A 14,633-nucleotide genomic window follows, 5' to 3' on the forward strand; every position below is an offset into this window, starting at 1 on the left:
GCTAGACATTGGCAATACTGTCATGTGCCATTTTATGTTCCCTGTGCGCACTCACACTCTGGGCAGGAAGACATGTATGCAGTCAACGTTCAGGCCACAGGAGTGCATTATTCCCAAAATTCCTGAAGGGTTTATGCGAGGCAAGTTAGCAAAGAATCCCAAAGAAGGCACAGAACACTGGAAGCTTCCAGGTGTTGGTGCATTGGTGTGCCAGATTTAACAATGTAGTAGGGATGCTGGGAAAGAAGGAACAGATGCCAGATTACACGTAGGAGGATCCAAAGTGACCTCTGAAGGAATTGTGTACACATCTCCTGTGTTGGGAGCAGGGCGAAAGGAGCAAAGTGGCTAGTCGGAGGTAGCACTGAAGATTCCGGAATGCAGGCTATAGACAACTCCAGCTGTCCCACTGTCAGTGCAGAACAGAGGAGGAGGTCCGTGTCCCAAGGTAAGATGAGACAAGATCATGGTTGAGACAGTGATGCAGTGGGAAAGCTCTTTTTATGGCCCTGTCACAGGTAAACACTGCATCACTGTCTTATGGTGATGCTTTTTCCTACCAGATCCAACCCTGCAGGAAGATGGAACACTTGGGGTGGGGGTAGGTGGACCATACCTTGGGACTGAACTCAGGGCTCTTGTGTGCAAAGCAAGCAGACCTTTGAACTGTCTCTTTAGCCCACTTTTTGCTCTCATAAAGGGCTTTGGCCATGAATGTGAGTAGAAGAAATGTATTATTTTTGGAGCACATTCTTTATGAGCTGCTGTGTTTCTGATGGAACACAGATTGTCTGTTTCCCTGTCCTGAGGCCAGCATGCTGCAGCCCACCCACCTTGGGTGGGAACACGGCTAAGCAGGAAGTTACCAGGATATGTGGGATCACGTTAGCAGAGCACTGATTCCAACAAGCCAACCTATACCAGCAGACACACCATTTCCCTGATGTACCATTCACACGCCTCTCTTCTGCTCCATTAAGAATGCGCACAAATTACACCAACAGTGATATAGTTTTTAATATCATTCAGAATATAAGCTGCATCTTTTTTTAGGATAAAAAAATGATGATATAACCTCAGATCCATGCGTAGGACACTTGGTAAAACAAGCAAAGTGTTTTTGATGACCACCTGAAAATCCTGGCAGACGTCACAGTGTAACTGGGTAACATGTGGAGAGAGTTTACATCAAGGCATTTATCTATAAAAGAACATTCTGACAGCACTTAAATAAAACACAGCACACACAGTTTCAAGTATTCGAGCACTGCTTTCTGACCATATTAAAAACAGCCTTAAAAAGCACTGTTGTATTTTGACTGGGCAGAATTAGGGGAACGGACACACATAGATATAAATATAAATTGATCACCACTACTATCAAATCTTTTGGACATAGTATTTCTTTTCTACAATGAGATGGGCTCGGTCCAGCTCGAAAGCAATGTGAGGAATGATTCTTCTTCTCCCTAACCGATAAAGCGTAAAAAATGAACTAAAGAAATAAATTACTACATGTACTATGGCACTGAGAGAATAAACAGAAAATCCTCTTTCCACCATTGCATAGTCTCACGAAGCAGCAAAATATGGAGGACAGAGAAAAGCCACTTCATTTGTACACAGCCCCAGGGATGGACTGCTGGTTTTGTAAGCACACACAAGCCTCCTTACTCCACTTACAGGAAGCGCTGTGATTAAGTGCCCAGAAAACTGCAGCCGTTAGCTGCTGACATCTTTTGAGCACAGACTACGTACTGGCTGAGCTGAACCCAAAACAGCCCTACTCAGTCTTGTGCCAAGGACTGTACAGTGCCCGGCTGCTGTGCATTCCAGGACAGGGGTGCAGCTGGACTGCACAGAGAGGCAGCTTCCTTCAGCAATGAGACCAGATACCTACTGCTCCTATGCCACCCAATGAACTAGGGCACAGGCAAGCAAGGTAGAGAACCCAAGCATGTCTTTAAATAGCTGTTGGGTAAAATGTCTTAAGATCAGATCCAACTTATATTAGATCTGTGAGTCCAGAAAATTGTCTAAGTGGAGCATGTGGGGAACGCAGTTTCAAGTCTCTGATTATGAGTGGTCTGAGGCTGTCACCAATTCAAACCACTGCCTGAGAGCATCACTGAGTGTCTCAGGAAGTGCATTCACATCGCGAAGAATTATGTAGAACGGGAACGGGAACTCTTCCATGTAGGATCGGATTTCAGGCATTTCTCCAGATCCTTTAAATATAGGTACTTTAATATCCAAGATAGAATCCTGTGAACAGAAGACATTTTTAATGAAATAATTTTATTTGGGGAGGGCAAGCAATCTAGGTTAGACCTGGCAATGCTCAGAGATTGTTCATGGGCTGTCCCTGGTTTGATCCCCGCACTGCTGGGTGGGGCCCCCAACAAAATAAAACAATACTTAGATACTGTGCCAGGCACTCACTAACAGAGCACTTCAAGCAGGCTGCAGGGAATCCTGACTCAACCCCCAGGAAAGTAGTATTTAGTCACTCACCCTGGAATTGGGGTTGTCCAACACAACGAAAATGACAAAGATTTTAGCCATCTGGGCAGCTTGAACTGCTGCCAAGACTCGGTCTTTGCCCTCCAGGAAAAGGCCACGTCCATCGGAGACCACCAGGAGGAGTTGGGCAGTTTCTGTCACAGAGCAAGAGGAAGAGAAGGGAATAGAATAAACATCCATTTTTTAACAGCTCAAAATTAAAGGTCAGTGTAGGATTTCTTTTTTTTTTCCTTTTTGGGTTGCACCTGCCGATCCACAGGGGTTACTCCTGGCTCTGCACTCAGGAATTACTCCTGGCGGTGCTCAGGGGACCATATGGGATGCTGGGAAGTGAACCCGGGCTGGCTGCGTGCAAGGCAAATGCCCTACCCGCTGTGCCATTGCTCCAGCCCCAGTGTAGGATTTCTTTAACAGATGAATTAACAAGAAAAATGCCTCTTTCTTACTAGAACTAGAACCTGGGAAGCCCGAATCAGTGATAAGGTTAAACTGATAAGGCTAAAGGTCAAATTCATAGGGAGCAGCATAGAAGCAATAACAGTCATTTTATGAAATTGACTAGACCATTAGACAGTTCCAAATCAAGAGACTGGTCTCCAAATTCCACTGTGAACAACTTCAGGTTTCTGTACCTTTTTGTACCTAAGTTGTTTAGATAATTTAAGGAGAAAAGTAAACCAAATCTTAAAGAGAAAGGGTCATTAAAATAGTGACTATATAATAAAATAGTGACTAAAACTGAAGTACGATCCATATGTACTTTTGGCATACTGCCTTTACCTGTCAATTCCCTACCCTTGCTCCCCATATCAGCCATGGATGGATTTGTACTGTGATTTATATCCTCCTCTGCTTTCTGCTGTTACTAATGCATGAGAGAACAGTCTATCCTTCATACACCTCCCTCCTTCCACATCTCTTGAGCTCAACAGACCCAGTACACACTAGTTAATCACAAGCATGTTAGTTTTGTCTCCTTTACTGATTAGAGCCTCACGGGAATAGGTTTAATAAACACAGAATCCATATTATTAGGAAGAGTACAGCTCACCTGGGTTAACGTTCTGTGAGAGCTGCTGAGCGGCTGCAAACATACTGGCCACAGACTCTAGAAACTAGACGGGAAACACACAATCAAGAAAAAGATACGTGATCACTCTTGACACTGAGCATCAGACAACCATCTCAGGGCCAACTCAACTGCTCTTCCAGACACACGTAAAGGCCAAGCTGATTCTTGGCATTTTTACTAGATATGTGTCCTGCATACAGCTGACTGCAAGACACCCCAGAGGAAAAGAAATACTTCCCAACCCCCCAAATGAAGCAGCCATCTTTTATCATGAAAGTAACTAAGCAAAACAGAAGAACAGAGAAAACACAGTTTGACTTAGAGAAAGGAAACTATGTGAGGGCAGGAACTTGTGTTTTGGATTTAGCTCATACCTGGCTTTATTTATCTTCCCTGCACTAAATGGGGAAGGGAAATTGGCTCTGACCCACCTGATAAGGGAGTACGGGAGAAGATTTATTTTTGCAAAATGTTCCCAATCTCTCAGAACAAAGACTTTTTGAGGAACTGAGAATAAGTGGGCACATCTTAATTTAATAAAGGTTTCCCAGAAAACAGACTCTTGCAAAGATTAAAATTTAAGATTATTCTGTATTATTTGTCGAGATGCCATGTATGGGAGAAAGGGCTCTAAACGTGTCCTGACAAGCAGTAAAGACACTGATGTTTTGAGCATACCTGAGCAATCTTGGTTTTCTTTTGTTGGAATCTGCAGAGGCGCAGAATCCGGGACCCTGAGGAATCACTGAACTGCTCATGAAATGGGTGTAGGAGTTTCACGGACTCTCCAAAACTGGAAGAGGAAACCAAACACACTGAAATTTAGTTTCTGTTATGTGGTCACCATCAGGAAGGGACAGTCAGTACTGCTTCTGAGCAGGGTTAGAAGGGACTTTACCTGCACACGGAAATCTGACCTACTTCCAAGAGTGTCAGAGCACTTCCAATCACTGCCAAAGATTCAAATGCAAGCTGTGAAATAGAAAGAGAAGGCCTGAAGGAATCAGAATATATAGTACAGCAGACTCTCTCAACTTACTCCCCCCAACCCCCAAAATTTTTTTTAAAAAAATCCAAGAAGAGCTGGAGAATACAGTGGGTAGGGCACTTGTTTTATAGGCAGCCAACCCAAGTCTGATCCCCAGACCACATAGGATCCCCTGTGCACTGCCAGGAGTGATCCCTGAGCATGTGCCAGGTGTGGCCCCCAAACTAACAACAACAAAAAGATATTTGGGTATGTGGCTGCACACAGCCTTAAGAATAGTAGAGTGAATTTTGTGGAAGGCAAAAGTTGTCAATTATTATGCAGCCAAAGGAATAGGAGGGCTAAGAAAAAAAAAATTGTTGTTTTGGGCCATACCAGTGGCAGCTCAGGGCTCTCCTGGCTTTGTGCTCAGGAATCACTTGTGGGTTGGTTGCATGACTTAGCTCCTGTATTATCTTCCCAGCGCCACCCCCCCTCCCCCGCCCCAATTGACAACAGTAAGGAATTAAAATAATTGGACGTTCTGGAATTGCCCTTTTGAACCTCTTTTAAAGTTTTAGACCTTCTCAAAAATGTTTCATTCTCAGAATGGAGTAACTTGTCTAAAGTGGTTTTTTTTTTTTTTTTTTGCCAGTCTGCACTGACTATATCCAGGCAGCCCCCAGCCCATGGTTCAGTGTTCATTTCTCATCAGCCTGTTGTGAGCTTCTCTTCCTTACCTGTTTGGTGTGGTTGTCTACCATGCTTGAAGAGTCATCAATAGCCAAGCAGATCTGGTACTGGCGTTTACTGGGCTTGGTCCGCCGAAGCCAAATCTTGTCTTTGCGAAACTGACTGGCGATGTATGGGATGACCTTCCTCATGTTCAGTCGTTTCCCGGTGCGGTAATCTCCTCTGTTCCATTCACCCAAACACAGCAAGATTACTCAACAGCCATGGCACTGGGAACATCCTTTGCCCACTAAGATCATTCACAGTACCCAAGCGTGGTGAGGTTGTTACTGTCAACTGAGAATTATAGAATAGGGTCTTCTGCAACCCAGAAGAACTAGACATGGATGTGGTACTTTATAGGTCCTCCAAAAAAGCAAGCGACCCTCCCCCCCACCAGTTCTAAAGAGAAAATATTTGCAGTGAAGTCTTGGATTCTCTTTTCTACTCTTAAATTATTACTTTAGGAACATTTCTCTGGAAAGTACTACAACAAAGAACACAGCATGTAGGAAGGCTGAGTGGCACCCAGCCACCCAAAGACTCATCCAGTTTTCCCACCAGTTATCAAGGAAACAGACTGCGTTCACACAAAGCTACACAGAAACTGTGTGTGCAGAGGCATAATGGGAGACCAGCATACTGGAGCCGGCCAGCAGAGATGGAAGCCTAGAACCCAGCACCACGTGCATCTCCGTGGAGGGTCAAGAGTAAAGGTAGCACTGCCGTCTGAGGGCACCATGAGTGAGCCCACTGGGAAAGACTCACCTCAGTTTTGCCGCCTGGCTGGGCTCTAATATGAGGCGAAGCTGTTCACACAGCTGCTGTGACAGGGGTGCAGTTATGAACAAGTAACGCTGCCACATCTCGGCGGCAGTCTTCTCCTGTGACAGCAGTGACAACATGCATGGGAACATCATCAGAGACAGAACAGCAAGAGGCACCGCAACAGAAAGGCACGGGCCGAACAGCAGCACATTTGAACTTCCCTCAGCACTGGGCCGGAGTCAGAGTGCCGTGCATGCTGCCGACCTGTTTTCAATCTCCCCTGCACCCGAAATGGTCCCCTAAGCACCGCCAGGAGTGATCCCTGAGACCAGAGCCAGGAGTAAGCTCTGAGCACCATTGGCTGTAAGCCCCAAACCACAACCAAACAACAACAAGACAACACTTCTCAGATAATTGCAATGGGGTTCACTCAACTAAAAAGGTCTGGGGTGAACTCAATGTACTTGCTTCTCATGAAGGAGTGCGAGCCTCCATCTCAGGCACTGCATGGTCCTGAGCACCAGGACCAGGTATGGTCCCAGAATTTAAAAAAAAGTATCCTGGGGCCAGGGTGGTGGCTCAAAGGACTGGAGTACATATTTACATGTGGGAAGTCAGGCAGTTCTTACACACACAGTTTTTCTTGTATCCACAGTGTGGTATACTAGCTACTGTACTCAGGAATTCTGTAGCATTGTAAACCAATGACCAATTGAAAATGAGTGTTTCCCTTTGCACTGAAACCACAACCCACCTATCTAAATTAGAAAAAAATAAAGCAACAGGAGACAAAGATAGTACAGCAGGCAAGGTGCTCCCCTTACCTACGCAGCCAACCTGGGTTCGGTCCCTGGTACCCCATATGGTCCCTCGAGCACTGCCAGGAGTAACCCCTGAGCATTGCTGGATGTGGCCCCCCAAAACAAACACACAAATAAGAATAAAGCCAAAAGGCAACAAGGCATAACCAATCAGTGCTAATTCACAGCACCTATGAAGAGTATAACCTATGTGGGGCAAGAACTGTGAATGGGTAATTCTGCACCTGATTGTAGCCAAAGGTCAAGAAGTGATGTGAATGGGTCATTCTAGTGCCAGAATATCCAGCCACTTTCCTCTTGAGCGCCAGAAAAATGAGTGCAAACCTCTTAATACATTCACAGAGTGATGGTTTTCTAGCCACAGAGCACCATGACTTTTCTGCCAACTATGGCAGGATATTCAAACACTGATGAGGGGGAGAATGAATAGATGTAAAACAAAACAATATATGCAGTAAACATAGAATTTACTGATTAATAATGCCATTGAGAGTGAAACTTCTGATCCATCTACACTGTATATATTAGGTCAACCCTATAATGTCCTGGGTGGTCAGTTCAAAGGATGAGAGCTTCGACTTTTGCCCAGTTTTCAATTTTCCTTCACAGGAAGGAACAGAAGCAAAAGAAACAAAGCACATCAGTTTCTGTTTTGATTCAGTGACAGATATGACAAAGTAGCCGGAAGCAACGGAAAGGCTCAGGCTTCTGGATTTTCATTCTGGATATTATCTCCACATACTCGGTTCCATTTACAAAGTTTGCTGCATCTTTTTGGGGGGTGGTTTTAGGGTTATACCTGGCAGTGCAGAGGATCAAATCTGTGTCAGCCATATGCAAAGCAAGTGCCTTAATCCCTATACTACCTCTCTGGGCCCAGGGCGCTGTATCTCAGTGGAAAAGCTCCTGTCTTGCAATACTGAGGTTGCAAGATTCAGTCCTCTGCATCACCCTAAATACCTGAATGTGATTCTTAGCATCACCAGAAAGTGTGATCACCAGCAACAACAGCAAAGAATGGGAAGGGAGATACATAATAAAATAATCACTTGAAACGTCAAGTCGAGCTATTTTACAGAAAAAGCTGACTTACTTCTTCTGGGCTTCCGGTCTCATGTGACTGCCACATTTCCAGCTGCTTCTCCAGCTCCTGTCTCAGCTCAATGACATCTTTAGCAAAGGGCTAATAAGAGAAAAAATGTCCCAGATAAGAGCTCCCAACTCCCAACTGCTGGCAGCCTCCTGTGCAGTACGAATGCCAAGTACTTCATAAAACTGAAGAAGACTAAATGGCCTCCTTAGAAGATAGATGGCCATTTTTCTTCTGTTTCCTATTTTGTAGGCAAGATGGATAAAGAAACTTCAATGTTCCTAAAGTCATCCCAGGGGGCAAAAAAAAAAAAAAGTACTACAGCCATGAAAATATCAATACTGATAATGTTCTTTGCTGAATTCTGATAACTATTAAGCCATATGATTAGGAAAAATAATTTGATCAGTTCTTCCAGAATCATCGACGTGGTGAGCAGTGGACTCCTCACTCAGGGCTGGTAAGAGTAGTGAGTGGAAGTGAGAGGCTGAGACCACCCACCAGCATGGCTGGATGGGCGCATACCCTGCGACCCCCAAGACTCCCTGCTAAGACATGTAAGACATGTTACATGTAAAACATATAAGACATGTCTTAGAGAACAACAATCGCACCAACAGAATCCCCAAATGGATGTCCCCCAACAGTTCAGAGGCAACAGTTTCGAAGCATTCTACAATTACATTCTGTCCACCTGCTGACAAAAGTGATTTGATAAAGTCTAGATACCTGGAAAAGAGTATCCATGAAGAGCTGATGGGCCGTATGAATGGTGGACTCGTGGCTTCGCTCTGGCCTTTCACTTTCTGCCTCCTTGTGGGATTTCTCTGTCGTGGGGTCTTCTTGATCGTTCTCTACGTTAGCAGTTTGAGTCTCCATTTCCAGCTCATCCGAGCCTGTAGTTTCGTACGAGGACATCATATAACATACAGACCATGCACTGCCCATCGGCGCCAGCCACCTCTCATACCTCCCAGGTTACCAGCACTCAGCTATCTGGGATTCCACATGCCCTTTCTCTCTAAAATGGCTAATGCCAACTCCTACTCCTCCCTTCGCATACCCTCATGTGAAGAACAGTGGAGACTACGGTTTTCCTGGCAAGTCTTGGAGATCTGTACAACCACTTAAAAGGTATAGCACTTCAGCAACCATGAAATGGAATTTTACATGAATTTCCCTCTCGCTCACCCCATTTTATACTGAAAGATACTGTGCTCTTTAATATCGTTGAAATCACTTCTCCAAATCAAGACTATGCATGCTTGTCACAAATAAACCATTCTCTTTTCTTCTACATTTTACAAAGACAATCTGGATTTTCGGGTTTCCTTAAAGGGCAGCGGCCGGCGAACACCTCTCTTCCACCTCACTACACTCAGGTGGAAGATGGCACAAGTATTAAAAGAGAACGTTTGAGCCTTGCATTAGTAGGTGGGGAAAAGAGACTACACTAGAGTGTGAGAGATGTGCCTCCCCTAAGCCGGAGCTCAGGGAGGTTCCCTGTGGGGCTCACCAGAGGGTGCGGTAGTCCCCGACTTCAACTCTTCTGGCTTCAGCTGCTCTGCGTTCACTGCTCTGAGATCCTCTTCTTTCTCTGTATCCATGAGCGTCTCCTCGGGCTCCTCTTCTGGACCCTTCTGGAAGTCGTTTATTAGCTGCTGTTGCTCCGCACTGGCCACATCTGCACACACACAAAAACACACACATTGAGGGCACAGGTCTCTGCAGAACCAAGTATGATTTCCGTCATTTCTGGCTTCCAATATTCAACTAAGGCCAGTTCTATACTGACCAGCTAAGTGGCCTGGACACCTGCTGTCTTGCAGATGTTAACTGCCTACTCTCTATCCCATGTGACCATATTTGACCTACATATGACTCAAAAATAGGTTGCTTACAGGCTGGAGAGTTAGTACATCAGATAGGATGCTTTCCTTGCATGTGGCTGAACCAGGTTCAATCCCTGGCAACCACATATAGTCCCCTGAGCCCTCTTACCAGGAGTGATCCCTGAGCACAGAGCCAGGAGTAAGCCCTGAGCATTGACAAGTGTGCCTCCCCAATAAGTTTAGGTGGTAGAGAGATAGCAATGGAGTAAAGGTACTTGCCATGCATGCGGATGACCCCAGTTTGATACCCAGTACACAAGACCTCCACCACCACCATCAGCAACCTCTGTGCAAAGAGCTGAGAGGAGTCCCAATAAGTACTGCCTTGTATGCTCTCAACTGTGCTCCTCCCCACCCCGGCTACGACCAGACACTGAAGCAGCACAAACAGGCTGGAAGATGGCACCGAGCTGCTCGGGAAACATCCCCCAGAACCAAGTTGTATAGGGATCAACTGGAGTGAGAGTAAAAACTTGGGCAGAAAGACAACTGCAAGAATTGCAGTATAATGATAGGGAACAATTCTCAAATCTTCTTTGGCTTAGTGTGCTCATCAGTACTGATGGAATTCCATGATCAGGCAGCAAAGACTCAAAACAGTTCTGATGAAAGAGCAAAAGGCCACCGCTTGGCACCTATTAGTAGCATTACCATCGCTTTCTCAAAAAAAAAAAAAAAAAAAAAGGGTGAAGAAGAGGAAAAAGGACCCCATAACAGAGCAATCATCTTTATACCATGCTCATGGGTAAAGCATCAACACCAGCTTACATATCAGAAGCACAAATGAGAGTCATCCACAGGGGAGCTGACTAATGACAAACAATCCTCTCCTTATACTAGGAGAGTTTCCCTTTCCCTTTTCCCAGTGGAGAAAACACACTATTTCTAGTTCATAGCTACTGCCATTAGGAAAGGTAACTATGAAGAAATGTTCAGAGCTAAAAAACCTTAAGACCGGAACTGGATTTGAATGTGTTACTCAAGAAACCCTAAGCATTTACTCTTAGCCTGAACTACTAGTATGAGAGATGTGCCTGGGTCACATTGTTTTTGATGGTTTTGTGTCTGTGTGTGGGGGGGAGGGGAGGGCCCACGCCCCGTGGTGCTCAAGGCTCCTCGCTCTGCAGTCAGGGATGACTCCTGGGGAAACTGTGTGGTGCCAGGGACTGAACCTGTTTTCAAGGCAAGCACCCTACCCACTGTACTATCGCTCTGGCCCATAGTCCACAATTCTTATGAGAGAGGAAACATTCCGAAAGTCGTCTCTCCCGCTCCGGAGAGCAATCAGGATACCCACAGTAGGTCCCATCAGAGGTGAGGTCCTCCCAAAGAGCCTTCTTTACACGTACCGTAAGTCTGTGCGTCGTAAGGTTCACTGCCTTGTTTAATATGCTCGAACGCCTCTGCGTCCTCCACCCGGGCCTCGGGCTGTGCTGGGCCCTCCTCGGGGTGGCCGCTGGGCTCCACGGTCCTCAATCTCTTGTGTACCAGCTCGCTGTGGTCCCCCATGGAGCGCTCATTGTCAGCCTGGCCAGGCTTTCTCTTAAAACTCTGCGGGAGACATACAGATCATTCAGGTCTGCCCAGCCCTGGTCAAAAGACAAAAACTAACCAGAGTGAGTGGCTTTCCATGTGAGGGCACAGGCAGAGCCACGTTAGAATGGGACTCGAAGTATCTGTGAATGGGCACACCTGCCTGAACACAGAATGATCTCTAGAATATATTTTTATACCTAGAACAAAGGGGAGGAAGGATACATCACATACGTGCACTCGCTCTTGCTCTCCCTCTTGCCCTCCCTTTCTCTCCCCCCTCCCCACCTTGTACTTCATACATATTTATACCTGGAATAAAGGGGACGAAGGAAATATTAAAGCACTCATGCACACAAACACACACGCATGCAGACATACACATATGCACAAAACAACTGAAATTAGATCAAGTTAGTGCTGAAATTAACACTATTGTAGGAAGAGTCCCCTCACAGAGAATAGAATTAGAATACTGCTTTCATATACTACGTACACAATTTTATAAGCCAAATTTTTGAAACACAACATGGCGAATGAGAAGAGCGTAAGTAGCTGGTGTTGGGTAGCAGCTTGCGGCTCGCGGGATCTGTAAGCAAAGAGACGGCTGCAACCCTTCAGAGCCAGAAGCTGCTAAGCCCAAACCCAACACCAATCTCCAGCCATGCAAAGGAAAGAAGAGAGCGTTTGTGCCCCCCCACACAAGGGTAATGAAGCCCCAGCCTGGGACAGGCAAGCTGGGGACTGGGGCTTGCATTCAGATTCGCAGAGGGCCTCGTGCCACATGCAATTTCTGCCCAGCTTCAGGGGGGATGCCAGAGACCTGTGTGTTTTTCCTGGTGTGCTTCTGAGAAGCCAACCGAGCGATGAAGTTGGATTCCTGGCCTTCTGCCTGGTTTGCGTCTGCAGCTCCACTTCCGTGTTCCTAGGAAATCCGAAACCCATGTGAGAATGGAGGAAGCGCTGAAGTGCTGGGCACAGCACCACGCCCCCCCCCCCCCATGTCCATCCTCACACCCTACCAATAAGGCTGCCTCTCCACATGCCACACCCCTCAGGACCCCACCCGGGCCAGAGCTACACCCACACCAGTCACCCTCCTGGGCCTGGTAAGGCTGAGGAGGCTCCTCAGTTCACTCTGAGGGCAGGACAGACGTTGGGCAGAACCCAGGCCTCAGCCCCCATCCGCCATACCGGAGGTCAGGCACTTAACTGAACAGAGGCTTCCATAACCCTAATATACACGATGGACAAGCTAAAACAGGCCATGCTGCAAGGCCCTCGCAAGGACCCAGTAAATGTGAGGAAGGTGGCAGGTTTTTCAAAGAATGGGAGGTGTCTCTAGGTACCGACAACAAAGCTACACACATGGGGCCAGAGTGGTTGTAATTTGCCGTCCATGCAGCCAACCCAGGTTTGATCCTCTGCATCCCATTATGGTCCTCCTAGCTCTACCAGAGTTAATTCCTGAGTGCAGAGCCAGAAGTAACCCCTGAGTATCACCCAGTGTGTGACCCAAAAAAGACAAAAAAACAGAACAGCAACAAAAACTAAAGTCACACCCACAAGACAACCACTGCCAGGTAAAGAGAAGGTGACCGCAGCCCGGGACCTCCTGGGAGTGCGGCTGAGGTCGGGCGCATCCTACCTCCTTGCCCTGTTCCTTCTCGGTGGCGGCCCCCGCCAGCTCCATAGCCTGCTCACTCTGCACCGCCTCCAGCCCTGTCTGCCCGCAGCTCTCATGCTCCTTCCTCTCCGTGGCCTCCGGCACGGGTTCCTCGGGTTCCGAGCTCTGCTCTTCTTCGTCCTCCTGCTTCTAGAGGGAAGGCCGGCACAGCACTCAGTGGTGCTGGGAGAATACTGGGGGCCAGGGAGAACTGCAGCAAGCACTGCATCCAGATGGTGTCTGAGAGGACCTAGACCCAGTGCTGCCTGCAGCACCCCCCGGGAGGGAGACGCCAGCGACAGAGATCAATCTCTCTCCTCTGTACTCTCTGAGAGTCGACATACCTGAGGCTGGAGGCCTTGGTCAACAGGGACACCATTCTCTGCGTTTTCCTCGCTGGCTTCCTTGTCCCCGTCCTTCTGGTCCTGCTCCTCGGAGCCCTCCTCAGGATGCTCAGTGCTGTCTTTGTCTTGGTCATCAGCCTCCACGTCCATCTGCTCCTCCCCATTGACCCCGTCCTCCTCCCTGGGGCCTTCCTCGGGCTCCTCCGGGGCCTCAGCTTCACTCGGGTCCGCATCGGGCGCCTCGCTGGCTTCCTCAGCCTCGCCACCTGCTCCTTCAGTATCCACAGGTTTTTCTTCGATTTCCAATGGATTCTCTTCTGGATGCAAACACCAAAAGCACAAGAAGCGGGGAGGGGATTACTATTAAAAGCCCAGAGTACGCTATGGTTGCTGATACTCTCAAACCTGTCACGGCAAACCATGCTCCAGATGACCAGTCCATCTGGCCACCTTTATGTTTGTGTAAACATGGTTTCGCTACATGAAGCTGGAGTCATTTGTTCACCCACCTTTGTGTCCATCCATTCTGTCTTATGGCCGCTTTCACACTGTAATAGCAAACCTGAGGATTTGTAAACTTTCTCACAGCTTAAATCCTGAAATCCTGACATATTAGTCCTTTATGGAAAAAGCTTCCTTTTTCCCTGTTCTAGACCATGCTTAGTATTATTTTTTTAAAGATGCATTTAAGGGGTTGGAGCGATAGTACAGCAGGTAGGGCATTTGCCTTGCACGCGACCGACCCGAGTTTGATTCCCGGCATCCCATATGATCCCCCGAGCATCGCCAGGAGTAATTCCTGAGTGCATAAACCAGGAGTAACCCCTAAAAGGAGTGCATAAACCAGGAGTAACCCCTAAAAGGCACCGAATGTGACCCAAAAAGCAAAAAAAAAAAAAAAAAAAAAAAAAAAAAGCATTTAAGCGGCCGGAGTGATAGCACAGCAGGAGGTAGAGCGTTTGTCTTGGACATGGCCAACCTGGGTTCGATTCCCAGCATCCCATATGGTCCCCTAAGCATCGCCAGGAGTAGTTCCTGAGTGCAGAGCCATGAATAACCCCTGAGCATTGCTGGGTGTTGCCCAACAATGTTTAAAAAAAAAAAAAGGTGCATTTCATTATAAAAAATCAGTCCACTAAAGTGCCCTCAAGAGCACACAGCCACAGAGAAGAAAGGCTGCTGAGAGGCTCCACAGCTCCTGGAGAATGCACCAGGTCCCAAACAG

At 47.0% G+C, this 14,633-nt stretch overlaps 1 protein-coding gene across 1 annotated transcript in view; it reads right to left on the reverse strand.

Moving 5' to 3' along the window:
- Positions 1-1,004: 1,004 nt before the first annotated feature.
- The window catches only part of MDN1 (midasin AAA ATPase 1), a 133,407-nt gene continuing 119,778 nt past the window's right edge, over positions 1,005-14,633 (reverse strand). The window contains exons 89-102 of the mRNA XM_056125352.1: positions 13,409-13,725; positions 13,047-13,208; positions 12,222-12,323; positions 11,215-11,416; positions 9,490-9,657; positions 8,703-8,869; positions 7,977-8,066; positions 6,063-6,178; positions 5,303-5,477; positions 4,494-4,567; positions 4,274-4,388; positions 3,575-3,638; positions 2,515-2,657; positions 1,005-2,265 (exon numbers count right to left, since the gene is read on the reverse strand). Of these exons, the coding sequence (XP_055981327.1) occupies positions 2,077-2,265; positions 2,515-2,657; positions 3,575-3,638; positions 4,274-4,388; positions 4,494-4,567; positions 5,303-5,477; positions 6,063-6,178; positions 7,977-8,066; positions 8,703-8,869; positions 9,490-9,657; positions 11,215-11,416; positions 12,222-12,323; positions 13,047-13,208; positions 13,409-13,725 (2,084 nt within the window). The 3' untranslated portion in view covers positions 1,005-2,076. The remainder of the gene's footprint in view (positions 2,266-2,514; positions 2,658-3,574; positions 3,639-4,273; positions 4,389-4,493; positions 4,568-5,302; positions 5,478-6,062; positions 6,179-7,976; positions 8,067-8,702; positions 8,870-9,489; positions 9,658-11,214; positions 11,417-12,221; positions 12,324-13,046; positions 13,209-13,408; positions 13,726-14,633) is intronic.

The sequence above is a fragment of the Sorex fumeus genome, unplaced genomic scaffold (genome assembly GCF_029834395.1).
Source record: "Sorex fumeus unplaced genomic scaffold, SorFum_2.1 ptg000054l, whole genome shotgun sequence".
NCBI lineage: Eukaryota > Metazoa > Chordata > Mammalia > Eulipotyphla > Soricidae > Sorex > Sorex fumeus.